Source organism: Astatotilapia calliptera, chromosome 5 (assembly GCF_964374335.1).
Source record: "Astatotilapia calliptera chromosome 5, fAstCal68.1, whole genome shotgun sequence".
NCBI classification, from domain to species: domain Eukaryota; kingdom Metazoa; phylum Chordata; class Actinopteri; order Cichliformes; family Cichlidae; genus Astatotilapia; species Astatotilapia calliptera.
In genome coordinates, this window is record NC_137426.1 from 10,038,966 (window position 1) to 10,061,189 (window position 22,224).

General features: G+C 37.1%; 1 protein-coding gene across 3 annotated transcripts in view; it reads right to left on the reverse strand.

Moving 5' to 3' along the window:
* igsf21a (immunoglobin superfamily, member 21a) overlaps positions 1-21,160 on the reverse strand; it is a 179,228-nt gene extending 158,068 nt beyond the window's left edge. The window contains exons 1-2 of one of the 3 annotated variants that reach the window (XM_026167142.2): positions 20,998-21,160; positions 20,714-20,907 (exon numbers count right to left, since the gene is read on the reverse strand). In XM_026167142.2, coding sequence (XP_026022927.1) covers positions 20,714-20,852 — 139 coding nt within the window. In that variant the 5' untranslated portion in view covers positions 20,853-20,907; positions 20,998-21,160. Of the gene's footprint in view, positions 1-20,713 lie in introns of all 3 variants that reach the window. The other 2 variants (XM_080301159.1, XM_026167143.2) reach the window with 2 other exon arrangements.
* Positions 21,161-22,224: the final 1,064 nt, after the last annotated feature.

A 22,224-nucleotide genomic window follows, 5' to 3' on the forward strand; every position in this document is an offset into this window, starting at 1 on the left:
AAATCATTAGATATTTCATACATTAATAAAAAAAAGAGACTTTTTTCATTGTATATTGTCTCCTTAGTGACTGAAATGCAAGGGCATTACTACTCAGGTCAGCCTAAGGAAGTATACCCTGAATATCAAACAGTCTGCAGCTTCGTCATCTGCCCTTTTCTCTACCAGTGACTTCATACATCACAGTGTTGTCTGAGCACACCCTTGGAACATGGAATTTATATGAGATTACAGTTCTACAGTCTCTCTGCTGTCAGCACAGTTGACCACTGATGAGACTCAAATACAGGTGACAGCTTTTTTTTTTCTCTCCTGGCATAGTATCTTGCAGCAGCATAACAACATAACCAATAATAATAATAATTAGATCCCACTCTATTCCCTTAATAGGGCCATTTATCAGGAATGCTTCAGCACTGCCAGTTCACTATGTAAGCCTTACAGTAAATGAACTACTTTGTAGCTTGCATCATGCTGAGTGAACTGTGTGAGTAGCTTCAGAAGAGGCTAAGATGAAAGAGCAGTGGGTTTTGAACTAATTATTTCTGCTTACTTGATAAGGATAACTCACCATGACCACAGCGCTTGCCCAAAGTCTAGCTGTGTGACAACCACAATCCTTAATTTAAGAAGTAGTGTGCATATCTAGAACAGGTGACAGATCAAGAGAGGCTATAAATGAGATTTTATTTTTCAATGATCCTGAGCCACTTAACTAGACCCAAATGTTCCTTTGGAGAACTCTGCATTCTTTTAAAAATGTTTATTTTTTATTGTGCTGCTTGTTTACTGGAGAACCAGAGCAATAAATCGGCATCCTTTCCATTTTTATTGTGTTTAGTTTGATCTGGTTTCCTTTACTTATTTGTGGCATGTGCCAAAAGTTACAATAACAATTGAAGATGCAAAAGCAATCTCTCTGTACAGAAGAAAATGTTTAACTACTGATAGTTGTTGTAAAGCTATTGCTGAGAATATAAAATAAAGGTCAGTATTCTCTGTTTAGAGGAAGCTACTGTAGTTTTCACAGAATTTATGCTCATCTAATTTATCAAGACAGTAGCTAATCATGCAAAAAGGCTGCCTTCTGGGCAAACTAAATTAGAGCTCAAATATGCCAAACAGTGGTAGAATCTACTAAAAATGGAGTCATTACTAAGCCCAGAAAACAAAACAGAATCTGTTTAGTTATACTGAAATAGTATACTGAGTGAAGGAACAAGATACAACTGTTTAATGGAACACATTACCTGTGAAAATGTAGGCACCTAATGATTATAAAATCAATGCAGTGGAAGTAACTGCACACTTAAAAAAGGAAAAGGATGACACAGATGTTGAAAGGGAAAAGTGTTTATTATGACTCCACACACTGCGGCGACTATAAATAGCAGTTATTCGGCTGATTTTAATCAGTCATATAACAAACACTGAACTGATTTTAATTTTATGGAAGCAACATGTTTCACAAGAGATTGGACAGGGTGATAACAAGCTGAAAAGTAAGTTTTACTAAAAAGATTTAACTTGAGGAACATTTCTTAGCTAATTAGGGTAATGTGCAACAGGGCAGTATCCTTTTTTTCCCCTTTTTTTCCAGGGCAGTAAACTGAGTATAAAAAGAGCATCTGAGGGGGGCAAAAGTTACCCAATCTGCAAAAAACTCTGTCTACAATTTATCGAACAATTTCAGAATTATGTTCCTGGATAAAAAAATTTTTTAAATACTTTGAATATCTCACTATCTATAGTGTATCATGTCACCAAACAATTCAAAGAATCTGAAGAAACCTCTGTGTACAAGGGACAAGGCTGAAAATCAGTGCTGTAAGTTCACAATCTTCTGGCTCTGAGGCAGCGCTGCATTAAAAACAGGCATGACTCTGTCATGGAAATTATTGCATGGGCTCAGGAATACTTCCAGAAACCACAGTCTGTGAACACACTTGACTGTGGCATCCACAAACACATATTAAAGCTTTATCATGCAAAGAAGCCATATGTGAGCATAATCCAGAAACACCATCTTCTCTGGGCCAAAACGCATTTAAAATGCTCTGAGACAAATAGGAAAACTGTTTTGTGGTCAGACAAAATTTGAAATTCTTTTTGGAAAACATTGACACTACATTCTCTAAACTAAGGAGGAGAGGGGTCATGCAACTCTAACGGTCCAGAGTGCATCGGAAATTGCAGCATAAAATGGATGATAGAAACGCACTAAAATGTATGCAAAGGTTTTAGAGCAATGTATGCTTCAATCCAGGGGATGTGTTTTTCAGGGAAGGCTTTGCTTATTTCCGCAAGACAATGATAAACTACATAGTAGTACAACAGCACAAGTAGAGAATTGCTGAACTATGGACTCCCTGCAGTCATAGCACTTCACCCACTGAAATGTAACAAACAATATGTCAAAGAAGACCCATGACTGTTGAGCAGATAGAATCCCAAAAAATCCAACAAATATCAATTCAGTCCGCACATGCTTATTATTGTTGATTATCATTAATAAAAGAGATGATACTAATTTTGGGGGATTACACTCACATGCTATTTTGCCCCGTTTCATAAATGTAGTCCAAAGTAGCTAAAGCAATCCAGAGCTTAGTGCGAGACACAAGCCAGAGCCCCCAATGTGAACAAAGGATCAAAGTAGATATGACTAAAATTTTAGAGAAGAGTGTAAAAACAAAGGATCAATGTCTTGTTATCTGGTAAAGTTGTGCTGAAAACATCTTGGAAACCATATGGGAAATGATGCACATAAATGACATGTGTTTTGTTATAAAAATCTGTTGTACCTGCTTTTTATTTTTTGGTAAGGTAAAATTATAACATTAAACATTCCAGAGCAGAAGATTTTATTTTCAATTTTTATATAAGCAAGTAAATATTTTATTATGAAAATTACTTTTTTAATGAATAAAGCTTGATTTGTACTTGTATACACCATCAATTGAAGTTCTTAGAAAAGAAAATCATAATTAGCAAAAGTGGTCTTGATAGGTCATACTTTGATAAAAAAAAATAAAAAATAAAAATCAGAATTCAAAATCAGCCAAAAAAAATTGCAATTGGTGTATTTCTAATCAGCTTTGCAACTGAAAGTCCCTTCAAAGGAATATATGAATGGACAAACACGAGAATCTTAACTAAAAATCATCAGCATTACTAAATATCCCAGTAAACAACACAAGCATATTTTTTATTAAATTTTTTTTTATTGTTTATTTATGTATTTTTTGCTTTGTTTTGTTAAAGAGACACTTTTATTGGATAAAGCTGGTTTAATGTTTCTCCACTCCATTTCCTCTGTGACTGGACCATCTCATTCCCCAAAACCTTTGAAGCACAGAGAAACATTAACAACAATACACACACACACACACACACACACACACACACACACACTTTCCATAATGAATCCAGCCCCAACATTTGTTGTAATTGCTGTCATAATTATGTGCTGTTGTAATGTAATGAATATGCAATGCCTGCTTTGGCACAGTCAACACAAAGAAAATGACAGAAGAGATTTTGTTGAGAAATTGTAATGATTTCTGACAGTTAATGATGCACACTTTAGAACACTTTCCAAACTCAACATCTGCATGACCTTAACATTTAAAAATGTCACATCATTAGTTAAACATTCTGTAATATTATACATTCCAAACATTACTATCCATGTATGTATTTAGCATAATGGATGCTTTTAAAAATCTATTGAATGTGCAGTATTTGACTGAATGAGCAGAAAGCAAATACACGCATACAACTGTAAATGTCAAAGCATACTTACAATACAGAGACATTCATGTTTATTAGGGCTGCCACGATTAGTCGACTAGTCACGATTACGTCAACTATTAAAATCGTCGACGACTAATTTAATAGTCGACGCGTCGTTTGAAGCTTTGTAAGATCACAAAAGACGCAGGAATAAGTAGTAGGATTTAAGAGTGTAATAACGGACTGAAACAGAAGATGGCAGCACTGCAAGTACAAGGATGCCAGCTGCCGTTAAACCCCGAAGAAGAAGTAGCTCTGTCCCATAATTCAGCGGTCCCCAACCCCCGGGCCTCGGACCGGTACCGGTCCGTGAGTCGTTTGGTACCGGACCGCGAGAGTTGAGGCTCAGGTGTGAAATGTATGGTTTTCAGGGTTTTTATCGGTTTTCAGCGTTATTTTGTTATCGTTTTTATCGTTAACTCGGTTTTCCTGGGTCTTTTCACATGTGTTATGAATAAATCTTCTTTTTTTCGGTACCAGTACTAGTTTTATTTTGTTGTATTTATCACAAAATTAAAAAAACAAAAACAACAGTAGGACATTCAGCTTAGGGCTGGGCGATATGACCCAAAATTCATATCTCGATATTTTTTAGCTGGATGGCGATATAAGATATATATCTCGATTTTTTTTAAAAAAAGCCATAAGTTAAGAACAAAAAGAGAGTTCTTAGTCACACTGTGTCCCAGATGTCACACGGGCACTTTTATTTACATACGGCGTAGATGTACATGAAGAAATTACTTAAAAATAAATTATCAGCATTTATTAAATAATCATGGTCCATAAATAAAAGAAAACAATGTTGTTTTTGTGCATAACAAAAAGCTCACAATTGTGCAGTCAAAATGTAAACTAATAGACGCTGAGCATAATAACAAAGAGACAGATTTCACAGCTGCACCACGTCTCTGAACAGGTGCCATTTGTGGTCCTTATACACACACAGTACGGTAATATTACGTTGAAGCACAGTACGTATCACTCCGCGAGGCTCCTCCCCGGTAGCCGTAATCCTCCGACAATCCATCAAGCAGTGCAGCTCCGTAGCAAAGTCATATTAAAACATTTTTTGACAGATTGCTGAGCGCTGTGTACCACATAAAATCGGTTCGCGGTCAGTAAGCACAACCAGAATTCATACATAAGGCGCACTGTCGAGTTTTGAGAAAATGAAAGGATTTTAGGCCGTGCAGCTCCTCCGGGCTGCATGTCGTTAGCGCGGTTAGCTCGTTAGCGTGGTTAGCTCGCTAACACGTTGACGCCGTCCAGCCCCACGCACGGGACGATCCGCGGTAACTCGCTAACGGAGATTTTCCGCTTTCATCTTGTCATTGCCTGCAGGTGAAGCTATGGGGGAGGCGGAGTTGTGTTCAGTGAAGGAGAGGCGAGGCCGAGTAACGTTGCGTAGAGACAAAAGTGGACGAAAGAGAGGCAAACCTGCGGCCCCACAAGTATAATTATAACATAACATAGGCTATATCGATATAAACGATATTGTCACATCTTATATCTCGTATGAAAATATATCGATATTTTAAAAAAACTCGATATATCGCCCAGCCCTAATTCAGCTCATGATACCTTTGGGTGACCACGCATTGTGGGATTTTTGTATCCACATTCAGTTAAACTCATTACTGTAGGACTAGTGATTCTTGTGAATTGCTAACAACAGATTGATGAATGGATGTCTTGATGAAATGTCGTTGCAAGGTGATAGGTGACCCTTATGTCATTAGAGCTTCAATGCATAGATTCTGCAAACCTCTAAATCTTTACTGGATGGGTAGATGGAGTTTTGTCAGCTAGGAACAGAGCACTCATATTAGGGCAGAAAGTTTCACCATGGGATAAAGGTAATCCCTCAAAAGATCTTTGTATTGATTTGAAAAGACCCTTAATTTCATGAAGAAGAAAAGTGGACATAAACTATTCTAGCAAAATTCCCCCATTGGCTGGATAAGCCAAGTTTAAAAAGAGAGACATTGTATCTTTAAATTGAAATTGTTAGTCTATGTTTTTCATTGTTCTTTTTCTATTTTGTCAGCATGTACAGTATGCGATGTCTAATAACTAGCAGAGCACAAGGTTGCTTCCTTTGACTCTCCACTACTGAATGTCATTTGTCTATAAGGTGTTTGTAGCACTGCAGGAAGTGATTTTTCCAAGGCAACAACAAAGGCAACAAAGGTTCGTCTTTTAAACTCAGATTAACAATCGACCTAATGACTTATGAATGTATCATTATCAAACACAGGTTCTTTTAACTTTGTGTTTCAAGATAAACAAAATACTAAATTTTTTGTTTCAGACAGACCTGTTCTTGATTCAGTACAATTTAATCCATTTGTTATCTGATGTGTTTCCTCATAGGTAGGGCTAAAATGATAGGATTAATATTCAGTGCTGTGGATGGAATTATAAGGAAGTGGAGTTATGAATACTCCAATCCTACTGACACATTCATATTACTCTTCCTCTGAGACTATTATCCTGAATATTGATAACTTTAGGATTTGTCCCATCAGGAAGATGGGTGGATAGAGTGGAAACTAGCAGTACGGTGAGGGTGACAGATGTCTATTACACAATACATTAAAAGAGTGAATAGTCAGCCTAACTCATAACTACAGTAACTTATATACTACAGTGACAATGATTTCATATTATCTGTGCTATGATGAAGATATTAGTGAAGAAATCTAAAGTGATGACCTTAGCTTTCACATAAAAAAGAAAGAAGGAAAGAAAACACACAAAAACAGAGGGGTGTCATTTTGATCTGCAACTGTCATATACAGCTCTGCCCTAAAAATAGAAAAGCACCACAGGGTTACTTTTAATTACATGACATCTGTTTTGCTTTTGTAGCATCAGATGTCTGATAACAACGACAATTCGCTGAATTTCAATCAGGTTTAAGTACTTTGAGTTTTTCCTCACTTTTTGTTCTTCTACAGCACAGAAATTGAAGGTAGACATACATATTTGTTGAGTTTGCAAATAAAAATGGATTGGATAAACTGGCAAACAAAACTGATAATACACTCTATTGAATTTATTACTAACTGCATCCTAAACCTGCCATATTCTATCTTGTGCTATTCTGCAATGATGAAGGTCTCAGTATGCAGCAGAATGTATCCAAATGTTCAGTCAGCTGTGACGAGAACTAATGTGAGCTTTCTCTTACATTCGACTCCCCTTGGAAAAGGCAGCCACATGAGGAATCTGAACAGCTGACTGGGTACGAAAAATCTGACTGGTGAAATGACAGGAAAGGAATTCAATACCACTTTGTTCCTATTTTTCCCAAACAGGTACTAAACTAATGCATGCTAGACAGAATAAATAGTTAAATGTCATGAATGTAAACGTATCTTTACTTTGAAGTGTTAGAAACTAGATCAAAAACAGAATTGCTACAAATTTCTGTAACCAACACTATTAGTACACTAATTTCCCTATAATTTCTTCAATCACACCTAAATCCTTTAATGTAAAGCATCTGCCAATATGCAATTAACTCCATACATACATAATAAGTAACTGTCTTGCATAACACAGCTGTAAGCCCAAACAATTTCCTGTGGCGTATTTTGTTCCATTCAGCCAACCTCAAGTGTCAGTTTGAGTCAGTAAACTTTGACCCTTTTTTTTAGGTTCAAAAGGGATGGATTTATACTCCTGTTAATCAACTCATTAATGAATGAAAATCATTGTTTTAACACAATACAACAGTCACGCTGTCAATTTATATTTAATGTTATATCTTTATGTACACACTACTTTTGAGGGGTTCAAACATGGTTGGGACTTCTATGGCCTTTTCGCCTTTATGTGACAGGATACTGTTTGTACTCTGGAGAAGTGGGTTTGACAGCAGAACCCAGAGAGCAGATGGAACATCTCAATTTTTCATCAGCATCTTTGATTCAACAGTTAATTCAGACTCATGATGAAACCTCATGAAGAGGTTTTTTTGTCTGCTGATCTACTTATTTCCCACTTAAAAGTGCACAACCCCCACAGGCACTTTTCCACCTACTCCTTTTCCCTCTTACCATCACTTCCCCATACCGCTCTCTAAGATTGATTAATCACAATCCACTGGGGGTGTTTCGGCACAAACTTTATCCATGGCCGAGGGCTAACTTCACGCTGTCGCATCAGAGCAAAATGATTTTGCACAGGGTTTCCTTTTCCCTATTCCCACCTGATAGTCATCACTTTCATTACAGTTTGACTACATGTTTCATTTTTTGTTTTTTTTGTAATCCACAAGATAAAAACAAACAACAGCATAATTCCCTTTTAGACATTTGTCTTTTAGCAACAACGAGATGATTTGTATTAGACACTGAATGTAGATAAAGAGTGCATTTTTAGAAACAACAAACAATATACGCAATAGGAATTTGACAGTGTCATTGTAAGAAGGTTCATAGTAAGAGTGCTCATGCTGTTAACAACACATCATCTGTGACTGTAAAAATGCACCAATCTGGCACAACATTATGATCACTGACAGGTGAAGTGAATAACACTAATTATCTCTTCATCATGGCACCTGTTAGTGGGTGGGATATATAAGAGAGGAAGTGAATATTTTGAAAGAGTTGATATGTTAAAAGCAGGGAAAATGGGCAATTGTCAACATTTGAGCTTGACAAGGGCCAAATTGTGAGGGCTAGAGAACTAGGGTAGAGTATCTCCAAAACTGTAACTTTTATTGGGTGTTCTCAATCTGCAGCGGTCAGTACCTATCAAAAGTGCCACTGTTTCAGCCACTGAGCAAACAGTGATAAACCAGCAATATACCGAAAGTACCAACAATGAGCATGGCATTGGGCCATGGAGCAATGAAAGAAGATTCCCTGGTCTGTGTGATGTTTGGGGAAATGTTCTGCTGAGAAATTGGGATTCCAGCATCCATGCAGAAGGTACTTTGACGTGTACCATCTACCCAAGCACTATTGCAGATCATGCACATCTTGTCATAAAAATAGTAGTCACTGTGGCTGCCTGTGACCTCTTAATGATGTGCCCCAAATAATGCGCCCTGCCACAAAACAAAAATGATTCAAGAATGGTATCAGGAGCACAGTGAGTTTGAGGTGTTGACTTAGCCTCCAAAATCCCCAGATCTCAGTCCAACTGAGCATCTATGCGATGTGCTGGACAAACACATTCAATCCATGGAGGGCCCACCTCTAAACCTAAAGGACTTAAAGGATCTGTTGCTAACATCTTGGTGGCAGATATCACAGCACACCTTAAGAGTTTAGTAGAGTCCATTGCTCAATGTGTCAGTCATGTTTGGACAGCAAAAGAAGGACCAACACAATACTGTGACGAATTGGTGTAATGGTATCAATAGCAAGAGCAACCCTGTGCTTGTCTTGCTAGCGCTCGATATACTATTGACCATAATATTTTATTACAGAGGTTAGAGCACGCGCTGGAGCTGCACTGCAGTATTTTGGATCATATCTACCTAACATACTCAAATTTGTTCATGTAAATGGGGAGTCCTCTTCACACACTAAGGTTAATTATGGAGTGCCACAAGGTTTCGTCCTAGAATAAATTCTATTTACATTATACGCACCTCCCTTAGGCAGTATCATTTGAAAGCATACCAATTAGCAGTTACTATTCATCTCTGGCTCACTTGTTTTAGTTAAAAAAACAGATGACTTTTAATTAAATGTAATTACAATTTGTGAGCTTTGACACTGCCTGCAAACTTCTGTTTGGCGTAAAATATACAAAAGTGATACAATAAAAACAGTAGACAGACTGCAATCAGACATTGACCATATCTACAAAAATATTTGCCAGCCAGAAGCTTTTCCTAAATCCAATAAAGTGCTTTCTTTCCTAAAAAAAAAAAAAAAATAGTGTAAAAGTGAATAGCAAACAACAAAATAAATGAAAACAAAGCACAAAAATCTTCGAAATGGAACATATAATACTGTCCATCCAACTTTCTACTTTGCAGCTAATATTGCTCAAGGCTCTTTATCGAGGCATTGAAACTTTGGGATACCTTATGTGTACCTCTGCAATGTCAAGTAGGTATCTAACTGAAGTATACTACAGAATGGAGTCCTGTTGTACATGTGCAGAAAGACCTTTTTTTCTTGAGTCTCTCTTTTTTGGTACCACTACGCCAAACTGTGAAACATTAGGTGATAATCCAAGATTTTATTTCTTTGCCAACAGCCACACTAAAGACTTTCTTACTTCACATTTCCAAAATATTGGTCAATGTTATCTATTTGCTGATGTATCTGTATCGGCATTTATGATGGGCGATAAATTAAAATCAGAGAAACACCAGTCAACCATGTAATGAGTGTTGACGTTCTATATTTTGTCCACCAGAGGGCAACTTCCCTGTTGATAAAACGTGTTTATAACAACACAAGAATAGATGAGTAATCCACAAGTTGTTATGACAGTAAAACAATACAATAGGAAGATTACCATATAAAGATTAAGCACAAGCATTTATAATTTGAACAGACTGGAACATCTTGCTTGCCTGCCTTAAGAGATCACAGTCAGAAAAGGATAGACTCACACCAAGACCTCACACGTGTACTTTCTTTTTACATATTATTTCCTCCAGGAAGAACAGCAGTACAAGAAACTAACAGTGATGAGTCATTACACAAGCTCCCTCACATTATTATTTCCACTTTCCAAATAATTTTTTTTATACCAGAGTCACCTGGTACCAGGCATATGTGAAATTAATGCTGGCAGTTTTATTGGGAAAGAATAGATTTAATCATTACAAGTCCTCCTTTATATAAAAATTCAGAAGCGAGCGCCAAAGTTGCATGTAAGCATCCTAAAAGATAAAGCTTCCTTGCAATTTTAACCATAATCTTTAGAGAAAAAAACTGAAGTAAAATAATTATATTTAAAGCAAGTTATAATCCATATGCACCCACAATTTCTATTATTGTATAATTCATGTCGCATATTCAGAAGATTAATTCTCTGAACTTGCATGACAAGTTCTACAGCAGATCAAAGGTTTGCTGATAAATGTTATCAGAAATGACAGATGTTACAGGCTGAACACAGCCTTGTCCTATCATATTCTGACTGTCTGTGAAACTTCACTAATACCTACTCCTGTGAGTGCAGATTGATGTCTTTATGATTTTTTTATTTTTTTATTTTGGTGGCTTATATGGAGGAAGTCAATATGCACAAGATTCATAGCCCACACAATCCTTCTTTACTCCCATCTGCACAGCTCCAGAGTGACGTCAGTGCGTCGATTAGAGCTGTTTTTCCCCCCTCCTCTGCCATCTCTTCCTTTTTCCATGCCTAATCTGAACTTTTCATGAAACCTCTGCAATGTTGTATTCACTGGCTTGAAGATGGCTTTGAATAGCTGCAAACATTTTTTTTTAAAAAAAAACCCCCAGAAGAATCAAACTGGGAAAGCAAAGCAGTGATTTAGAATATTTACAGTTACTACACAATGTGTGTATATGAAAGCATAAAAAGGGCTTTTTCCTTTTAGGTTAAAGCACTGTCATGTATATTTGAGCCAATTTAGTAAGTAAAATGTTTCTCACAATATACTTTAATGTTAATTTCCCTCTATATTGCATTTTATCTTTGAGTCAATATAATTTATTGCTAATGCAATACAACTGTTTCTTCTTAAGATAATCTTGATATACTGTACATACTGTAACAAAAACGCAAGCTTAGATTTTGAGGTCACCATGACTTTGAATAATTCCATTTGTGTCAGATCACTAGCAGAAAGAAACAGAATGTTTGTATACAAAAGACTGTGCGCAGCAGTGTACATTTCAGCTGTCTTGCAATAAACTTTGGATGCTGATATGTTTCATGTATCATATACAATTCAGTTTCACAGCCCTAAATAAATAGACTGATGTTGGGACACAGTGACGGACCAATTGATATTACTCAGCACCTATGTTTGAACACGATAAGCAAAACCACATAATCCATATTAGCATGTAGGAAACGGTGGGAGGAGAATATTGTAAAAGTGCTGATAAAGCTTGCCAAGAAATCCCTCGTTATGCTGGCTGCTAAATTGAGAAACACAAGTTTCTGTAATAAAATGGGATTTTTAAAAGTTCTGGTAAAAGGACATATTATACTATTTGACAAAACTTTACTGCTTACTAAAGATCATGAACAGGAACGATATACTCCCTTTCTATGTAACCATTTGGGAGATCATTGGGAGAACATTGGGAGAAAATACAGACACTTTGCTTCTGTATTTTCTCTATCTCTGCAAACCACCAGCTGCTGAGGGAATCCGAGTTACTTCAAACTCCCACACAAGCCAAAGACATCAGCAAGCCAGCCTACATCTGTGTATGAAGGTCCACAAGGGTAGTAAAGAAAGTTACTGTGCTCTTTGAACTTCTTGCCCCAAGCCTTTACTTGTCTCCACTAATCAGAGCCATTTTCATTTGATCATTTTAACATCACTGCTTGAAAACACAAACGTATTTCAGCTATACAGGCAAAGGAAGGTTCATTTTTCCTCGATTCTGCCTCTTACCACTTTCCACGCCAGAGGCTGTCGTGGTGGTAGTGGGGGAGGACAAATTTGTCATGATGGTTGCAGATTCTGTTGCATTATTTGAATTGCAGTAGACATTCATAAAAACTGTGGTCCACTCCTAGGGCCCGAGGCTACTAGGCAACAAGTCATCTTGGATGCAGACCCCATAGCTAAGATGCTAGCTGTAAATAAAATATGGTAATGGCTTCTCAGTGACTGGACTACTGCAAAAACCACACTTTAGCTTGTCCAAAATGTCAGACAGATGATTTTGGTTTCACCCCAAAAGCAGATAGCTGGTGTGTATGCTAATTCTCAAAATGTGTTGTTCTTACTCTTGTGCCACTGTTTCAGCCATTCTAGGGAATTGTGATATTGGCATAGATTTCTTTGAAAAAACTCAAGGCCAGCATTTTTTTTTTCAAAAACACCTGCACTTCAGTGTGAAAAGCAAATGCAAGCGTCATAGGAAACTGGTAAACCTCTTCAGCCATGCTGCTGGAAAACTTGAAGCATATAAGTGTTTGAGCCTTGTTAGATAAAAGCAAAAGTTTGCAGAATCCATCTGTGAAATAGCACATTGTTCTCAGACTTTTATCAACACAACAATGTGGGAATTCTGTGTGCTCTAAGAGTTTTACAGTTATGTCTGAAAATCTGAAAAGCAGTGTCAGAAAACAATGCAGGAGTTACTTTAGATAATCATATCTTGCTGTGTGCAGATTTTGGATTTCTTACTTTCAGTGCATGGATATTTCATCATAAATTTTAGGAACAGAGCTTTTGAAATTTCATGAGACAAAAGATACCCAATGCTGAGGTGGAAGGCAAAAAAAAACAGGTCTTCCTTTACAGATATAAATTCAAAATAAAGTTTATAGTTGATTAAGTTATAGTTAGGTACAGCTCAACTTAACCCGAACAATCCCTTAGTTATGCTGCTATATGCCCAGACAACCTTAAATGGCGCACTTAGCACATTCCCTCTGTTATAATTTTATAGTGCATGCTGTGATTATATATTTTTCCGTCTCTGTGCTCTTATATGTCTACTTTTTCTATATTTCTCCGGTGCCATATGTTTTTCTGTGGTTACTGACCTGATACACCTGCTGAATGGTTATTACTGCATTGACGTTGTTTGTTGTTTATCTGCGCTCCTCTTTTCTCTTTTCACCTTCCCCCCACCCCAACCGATGGAGGCAGATGGCCACCTTCCCCGAGCCTAGCTTTGTCTGAGGTTTCTTCCTGTTGAAAGGGTTTTTTTTTTTCCTAACCGCTGTTGCCAAGTGCTCAAAGGGAATTGTTGGACTTCTCTCTAAACAATTGTTAAGCATTGTGCTTACAAAGTAAACAGCCCTGAAATGAATGTTAAGGTGAACTGGCACTATATTAATAAAACAGACTTTAACTGAACTGAAATATTTAATACATTTTCCATTTTTGTAATTGATTGAACTCACCAATTAGAGACAGAAGGTAGTGAAATAAAAACTCAAGTTTCCTACAAAATATGCATTTTGTTCTTGTTACTATTAGTTTTACACATGGCATTTGTGTTCATAGGTTCCAAAGTTTAGATTTTTTTTTTCAGTACAGTTATTAGATGGAATCTGCCACCTTTTGATTAAATTGCTCATTGAAGTACTTCAGTAATTGAAGTACTTCAGTAAGTATGTTCAGCATGAGCTCACTAAGGGAGTCAAACCAGATAAAGCTGCATGCTATTGGGTCAAAATGACATGCACTCATATTTTTTTCTTCAAGCTGCTACTTTACAGCAATAGAATCAAATGGGCTATTTTGTATTTCCACAGCAATCTGGTTTAAGTGTATCTGCTAAAAGGCCCATACACTATTAGCAGTATATATAGTGTATATAAAATGATTTACACAGTCACACTGACTAGTCAAGCAAACAATAGCAAATGAAATGAAACAATGAAAATGGCTTCTAATCTGGGCATAATCATTTTATATAACTGCTGAGAGCTGCAGTGTGATGGAAAGCTTGGTGATTGTCAGATAGTTGCATGACAACAACCCATTTTCCAGGCCAAATCTCTCTTCACTTCCTGTGAGTCAAGACCAGCCATCAGTAGCAGGCAGTCACAGTGCGCCGGAAACCTATCTGAGATCCAGTGCTTGTTAAATCTGTTAACACTGCTATGATACACAATCTGCAAACCAGCCTTCACCACTGTGGTCTGAGACAACACATTCTCCTTGGTGCTTTAACAGAAGGCTTTAAAAGAAGCCGTTTTTAAAGAAATTACATCAAAAACTGATGACCTTCCCTCAGATTTTAAAACATAGCCTACAGGTCATGTCATAATTGCCACTTCACAGCCTGCTGTACTGACACAATTTTATATTGACTGAGTTTCTTTATTTTCATTGACAGCGACTCTATCAACTGAATCAGTATGTTTGATAGTGCTGTTTTAACCTATTTTTGATATTGCACCGAATCCCTTTGACCCGTAACACATGAACATCAATTATTCTGCTCTTTTATCCTTGTAATTTTCCTGACTGAGTCTTCTGGTAACAAATCACTTGAGCCTGCCTGCCCCATTTCTGGATCTACGTAAAATCAGAACATCTAGTACTTTACAGGAAAACCTGTGAACCTAAAAGCAGCTGTTCAGACATCAGCCTAAAACATTTTACAACAAATCTGTATTCAGCCAAGGGCACACAAGTAATGCACATATCAAATGTTTCTTTTATACACTTCTAACAGTCTATATAAAACTCAGAAGGAAGACGTAAAATTCATCGGACAGAAAAATGTCACAAACTGTGAGACTGCGCAAGATGTAGCTTTCAAAAAAGCCCTCACATCAGTATGGATTAAAATGATATTTATGATTTGTTTAGTAAGAAACTTCATCCTTAGTTTGATCTAAAAAGTTAAAACAGGAATGTGTTAAAGCATTAGAGACGATCTAATTTCTATTAGGAAATGGTCTAGGTCAGAAATGAATACTAAGCCAACTCTTTTTGCCTGGAAAAAAAAACTTCAAAAGGCTGCAGTTTGATATAATTTCATTTTTGAACACTGTTATCTCTAGTTCTTAATCTCTGAATGAAATTTCTGAGGCTCTGTGAAGTATTTTGTTCTTTCCTAAATGGCATTGTAATACAGACAGTAATACCATGTTGTACCAACCTATTTGAAAGTTCTTTCATTTTTAGATGGTGTCATAGGTGAGGTCAGTAGCTTAAGGGCAAAATAAATAAATGAATAAAATACACACACAAAAGTTGACCAATGTTCATCTCAGAAACAGCTGGTCTCGACTATCAGGTTTCTGAATGGTTAAACCCTGTAGTTATATAGTTTAACAATGTTATAACAAACTGGCTAACACCTGGTTCTTTAATGTTGTGTTTTTCCACTGAAAATAAAACAAAGAATTGGGAACATTTTTGTACCTTTACTACATGAGACACAACAGAAAAACATGTAGATACATACACTAAGAGCCAGACTTCCTGTCAGTAATTCACTCACTCTTCTGCACCATGATTGCTTCTTGCTCAGGTTTTAGAAAGATGAAAAAGTCAGTACCACCAAGACCAGAAAAATAAAACAGCTTTTTGGCAACACTTTGGAGTTGAAGGACACAAGCAAGCAAACATGCTAGCGCTAAGAGCAGTGATGTTAACACCTCAAAATGAAACTCACTGACATGCTTTAGCTTTGTTATACTTAGTACTCTAACGAGTACGATTTTAGTTACATGTTAACAAGAAACAAACAGATTTATATTATTTATGAGACTGCCAGATTTTTATTATAATGACTTACCTAACATGCTAGGTCTGCAATTCAAGCAAACTAATCAATTTTTAAATTACTTTTTAAAAAAAAGCAACATGTTATTGTTAAAATTTTGCCTCTCTTTGCGGTTTCTTTAGCTGTCACAAAACAAAATAGGAAATTCCCAGTGTAATCCGTTCTATCTACTCCATGAAGTGTAACTTACTCAAAGTCTGATTACATCTAGGTAGCTTAGGAAAAAAACAAACAAACAAACAAACAAAAACAGTAGAGTAGTAGAATTTTTTCTGTGGTGAAAGTATTTTCATCATTTTGAAGGCTTTTGTAGATGAAAAGGACAGGAATGACAACAGCTGTACTTCAAATTTGATCAAGGATACCTCCAAACTTGGCACAGCAGCCCCACAACAGGCAGGGGGAATTATTTTGTTGCTACAGTAAACCACTGAGGCAGCTTTTAGTTTTGCTACAACCTCAACTTTGAAGAAAGGGAAGAAGATTTCTGCTGCTTATGAAGTGGAGTAGATTCTGCGAGTATTATTGGAATCATTGGAAATGTGGCCTGTGAGAAGTACATTTTTCTTGATGCAAACGTTTTCTCGGTACAGAAGATGCCATTCATTCAACATAATCAACAAATCATTTTTTTGTCCATGAAAAGTGCCTCAAGACTAATAAGAAGGAAATATCTAAACAAATTAACAGAATAAGTAATAAAATAAACACTAATAGAAACAGTAAATGTGAATTATATTAAAGAAGAAAAAATCGTAAAGAAAGAAGTATCTCTTGGATACTTTAACTGGATCCAAGAGTAGGATAGTTTAAGTGTTTTTAAGGATTAAAGCAGAGCCCAGCTCTCTTATATCTTTGGAGAGGCAATGCCACAGTTTCCAGACATAAATGAAAAATTATGTCTCCAGTCTTATTTTGTTGGATTTTGGGTAGCTTGAAAGCTACGGGATCTACTAGCTTGTAAAAGGACATCATGCATCTTTGAGGTAGGCTGGTTTTACAATGTTGGGAAGAGTAGAATACGGGTTCACTCTTCTTTCTTTTTTTTATCATTTAAAGTCTAACCATAGAATCCTCAATGAGTTACTTTTTTTTCAGTGGACTTTTAAGAAAGACTAGTCAAAAATTCATTTCATTGATGAAAGCATGATTTTGAATTTCAATATCTTGCTTAGTCTGGAATGCACACACTTTGATCATTTTTCGCAGCTGTACAAATACCACATATTTTACTTATACAGGGCGAAAAACCTAGGACAGAGTCTAAAATAGTTTTTTGAGATATTGCATCGTTTTGGCTTTTGGGCCTACTTATAGAATTTCTCTCCTGTACTCATTTAGTTTCAGAAAGTTATTACTCATCCATTTATTTATTGCCGACAGGCAGTCAATGAGGGAGCTTAAGGCTAGGATTATACTCTCTTGCAGACACACATATGGACAGCTGTAGACACCGCAGAGGCATAGGTTATCTTATTATACAGTTTTTCTAGTCCACTTTGAGGACACATGCACAGATTGTAACCTTGTAGTGAAGTGGCTGAGCAGAAAAGTTTGTTCAGTCAGACAAATGCACACACATCCCCTGTGTCAAATGTTGCACTTAAATCTAAGAGAACCTTAACCAAGCCCTTTCTAGCACTATGCCTCAGGTTACTGAAAGTCTTTATGAGTGCAGTCACTGTGCTACAATTAGCTCTGAAACCTGATTGAACTTTTTTCTTTCTAATGTAGAAATCTGCTAGAAATAGGTTTTTATAATATATTTCTCAGTAATAGAATTTTTGGCATCGGCCTGTAATCATTTAGGATTCCAAAGTCTAGATTTGGCTTCTTCAACAGAAATTTCACAACAGTGGTTTTGAACACCTCGGGGCAAATTCCCATTTCAAGGAATATGCTAATGATTTTCTGGACAGATTTCAAGATACTATTGAAAATCCTTTCTCATTGGAGAGGGTATAGATCAAGGCAGGTAGCATCTTATAAAGTTCTGAGGTTGAAAAGGTACTTTTTTTTATACATAAAGTAATTGGTTCTCTTTGCTTAGCAAAGTTTTATATCTGACTTAAAAAAAAAAACAATCCTTGGGATGGTAGCAGCAAACTATTATTAGCTATTGACAATAGTCTAATTGTTGTTTGTTAGCCTTGACAGCCAGGGTAGCCTTGCTTTAAGGCCATAGTTCATAACACAAGGAAAAATGTGTTATGCAATACAGCAGCATATGTGATAAAACAATGTATGCTGGGATATCACACTTCACACAGTGCACTCTATTCCGTAGCTCTATGGCGGCATAAAATATGCATTACAAAGTAACTCTTCAAAAATAAGAATCCAGACATAGACTATGTAGCCTGCTCTTCATACCGTGAATTTGCAACATGGTTAAAAACAAACAAACAAAAAAACAAATGCTTGAACTATTAAATTTTACTAAGGGTTAGCTTGTAGGTGCAAGCTAGGTGTAGTAGAACTGTAGCAGACTCTGAAACACGTGTAACAGACAGGAGTGGTGCATGGACTAAATGACCAATACTGTTTTTATTTGTTAGTCATATGAGACAGAAGATTGGAGAGGACAGAGCCTTTCAATCTGTGACAATTACACTTTGCTTCCCATTCCAACCTTGTTTAGTTGTCTCTCTGTCATCTTTTAAAAAAAAAAGCACTTAGAATAGAAAAAACATTTTGTTTTGTTTGTTTGTGTGTTTTTTGTTTAACCAGGCTTTCTATTGAGATTCTTATTGTCTGATTTTTTCACTGTCTATTTTATTTTATTCTTGTTTAACTTAATTCTACATTTTAACTTTGTTTTGAAATACTATTAACTGACTTTGTTTTACAGCACTTTTTGACTAAATATCAGTGAAAAATTTATATAAATAGAGAAAGAGACAGAGAGGTGTGTGTGTGTGTGTGTGTGTGTGTGTGTGTGTGTAAGCGTGTGTGTGTGTAAGCGTGTGTGTGTGTGTCAGTGTCAATCAATTTAGTTTCAACAATACAAATAAAAACCAGAAAACCAGCATGACCATTAGTCAGTACAACCATATTCTTGCTATTTATTAAAATTAAATTCTGCCTTTTGCTGTTGACACGGTTAACAATATTAACACCTTCATGTAACATTTCTCCTAAGCGATATAATAAAACCCCAAAAGAAAAACCCATTTCAAATAAGTATGATTCCATTCCTGAAGTACCCTACTTGCAGCGCAGAACCTTTGTGCAGTTCACCCTCATCTGAGCAAACACCTGAGGCTTTTAAACATCTAAGAATATGTTAAGCCCAAATGGCTCATAATGATTTCCTATACGTCTGCAAAGGTCAGAACACTTTAAAATAACAAAATCCTCAGCTATGCAAGAAAGGTTAACATCTTGGTTTGTACAGCATGCTGCTGCTGTGATGTTGTAGCCAAGGGTGAACTCTCCTCTGAAGCCCTTCAAACACCACCGTGCTAGCACTGACTCTGAGCCTATAACTCCAGCCGAATGAGCAGGGTTATACTTTGCTTCTTCAGTAAGGAAAAAAAAGAGTGCTTATAGTTCTGTTTTTTAGTGCAAGCTCTCCATGATAAATATCCATGCAGAAGGCAAAAAAGCCTTTGACAAATGCCACTGGGTCCATAGGTGTGACAAGCAATATCAAAACAATAAAGGGACATGTTTAAATGTCAGGGCAGATTCTTATCTGCAGCACATATTTGAATGTGTTTTTCCTAAATTCCAGTGCAACATCCTAGTCCCATCACCACTCCACTCTCTGCCCTAAAAAGACAATCCTATTGCTCACAGCTTTAGCATTCTGTAAAACATAGCTTATATATATTGGTTAACATTCAGGATTCGCGTAAAATATCATCAGTGCTGTGTTCTCATCCCCCAACATCGAAACACATCAACGGAGGATAAAAACACGCGACAATGATGCCACCGCTGTGCCGTGCAGACCGCGCTGAAGGCGGAAATCTGCATTAAAAGACGCACTTCAATGTTTTTCAGCGCATCAACTTTAATATCTGTTGAGCTCAGGCGCTATCTGGTGTGCAAAACCCACGATCAACAAACGCCTTGGAGTGCGCTTCAGCATTGGAGCTATACTTGTGCGGTACTCAGAAGTAGGTGCTGTCATGCAAGCTGGTCGTGATAGTCGATGCAGATGAATTAAGACTAACTACATAACTAGGCCTACTGCTACCGTTCTTCTTCCGTTTCCATTTAGTACATAGACACGCACACCGCACATCTTGCAGCCTGAACTGAATCCGACCATTATTCGTTGGTTTCACTCTTCCACGACTTGGTTAGTCAGTAGGGTGAAAGTTGGCATGTGGCGAGAATGGTACCGATCGCCTCCACCCGGCTGTCCTGTTAATGGTCAGTTAGTAGTCCTGATTCGCTGTCACATAACGAATGCCTCAACTCACTGACAGTTCGGATATTGTTAGACCCCACGCATAGATCGGAAAGCTGTGAGAGGTTCCCACTGCGTGAAAATGGCATGAAAGGGTCACACTTACCGACGGCTAAATCCAGTAGATCTGCGCACAAAAGCAAGTACAATGAGAAGACGGTCATCTTTCCCTTATTTTGCAATAAATCCCAAACTCCATCTGCGTTTACATGCCCTCCAGGTTTCGGCTGTGTAATCCCCACCATTCCAGAGGTATGCGATTCAAAGGTGCCCCCAAACTATTCATGATGCAGCTCAAGTCTAAGTGGAGAATTCGGAGAAGTTGAAAATGAATGCAGCATTCAGAGCAGTCATAAACGAGCATCACATCAAAAAAAAAAAATGACTCACTGGGTGCGCTTATAGAACAAGCGGAATGTTTTTCCCCCCCTCACAGTTTAAACAATAGGGAGCTGCGCTTAGCCGCGCAGAAGAGATAGGCTGTGGAAAAAACGGAGCGGTTTGGATGAAAATGTCTCTCTCTCTCTCTCTCTCTCTCTCTCTCCCTCTCTCTCCTCCCGCCCTCCCCCTCCAGACAGACGCACAGTCATTCCTGATCACTCGCTCTTTTATTTCACACAATTTTCCTTAATCCTACCCTGGATTCAGACCCCTCTAATTCTGCCCATTAAGCCGATTTACTTCCGTTGGATTTTTCTTTTTATAAAAAAAAAAACATTTGTAGAGATCCTTGTGCTCCGTATAGTATATAGCGTACAAGAATATGCATAGGTTACGTATAAATGCACTTCCTAGTCATCTAGTTGATGAGTTAATTATCAGGAAAACATGTTTCTTTTCTACCCAGTGTTATGCATCAAAAAGTAAACCGTTAATCAAGTGAAAGGACCATTACATGATGTATTAAATCTTGTTATTGTCATACACTCTTACTATGTGGGTGCTCACGATTAGTGCTCAAAATCCCACTTACTGGAGAAGATAATAAGTGTACATATTAAGAGTATTTTGCTGGAGCAAATCCACAAAGATGTATTTGAGTTTAATAAGTGCCTGTTTTATTGAACTGGCCTGACTGGTAAAAGTTGCCGTTCTCTCTCAAATTGTCTGCAATCATTTGTATCATTAGGGAACATCTGTCATGCAAGCAGCAGTTCCTGTGCTATTTTTTTTTTTAATACTTTGACATTACCGACATCAAAAAGCATATCGCTTTTACCAAAACTGCATGCTTTGGTATGGTACAAACTATAACAATGATACCTTGATTAGCATTTCCTTCCTGTCATAGAGCTGGATCAGTTTTACGGCTAATTTTGAAAATAAGATGAAGACTGAAGAATCTGGTATTTTCTAAGATTTTGATCATTTCCAAAAATCATTAGACATGCTCAAGAGTGAGTTCACTGCAAGTACATACTCCAAGATTTGGAAAAGTTTGACGAGTGCCTCAGGCTGTGCCATTCTTGTCAGCATCACCTTAGCATGGTCAGTTTTGGTTTTCTGTTTTACTCCGAAAGGATGTTTCTGACAATACAACCTTTTGTGAAATGGTCCTCTGGGTTTTCATTCAAAGTGCAGGCAACAAGTTATTAGGGAAGACAGCCACCATCATGG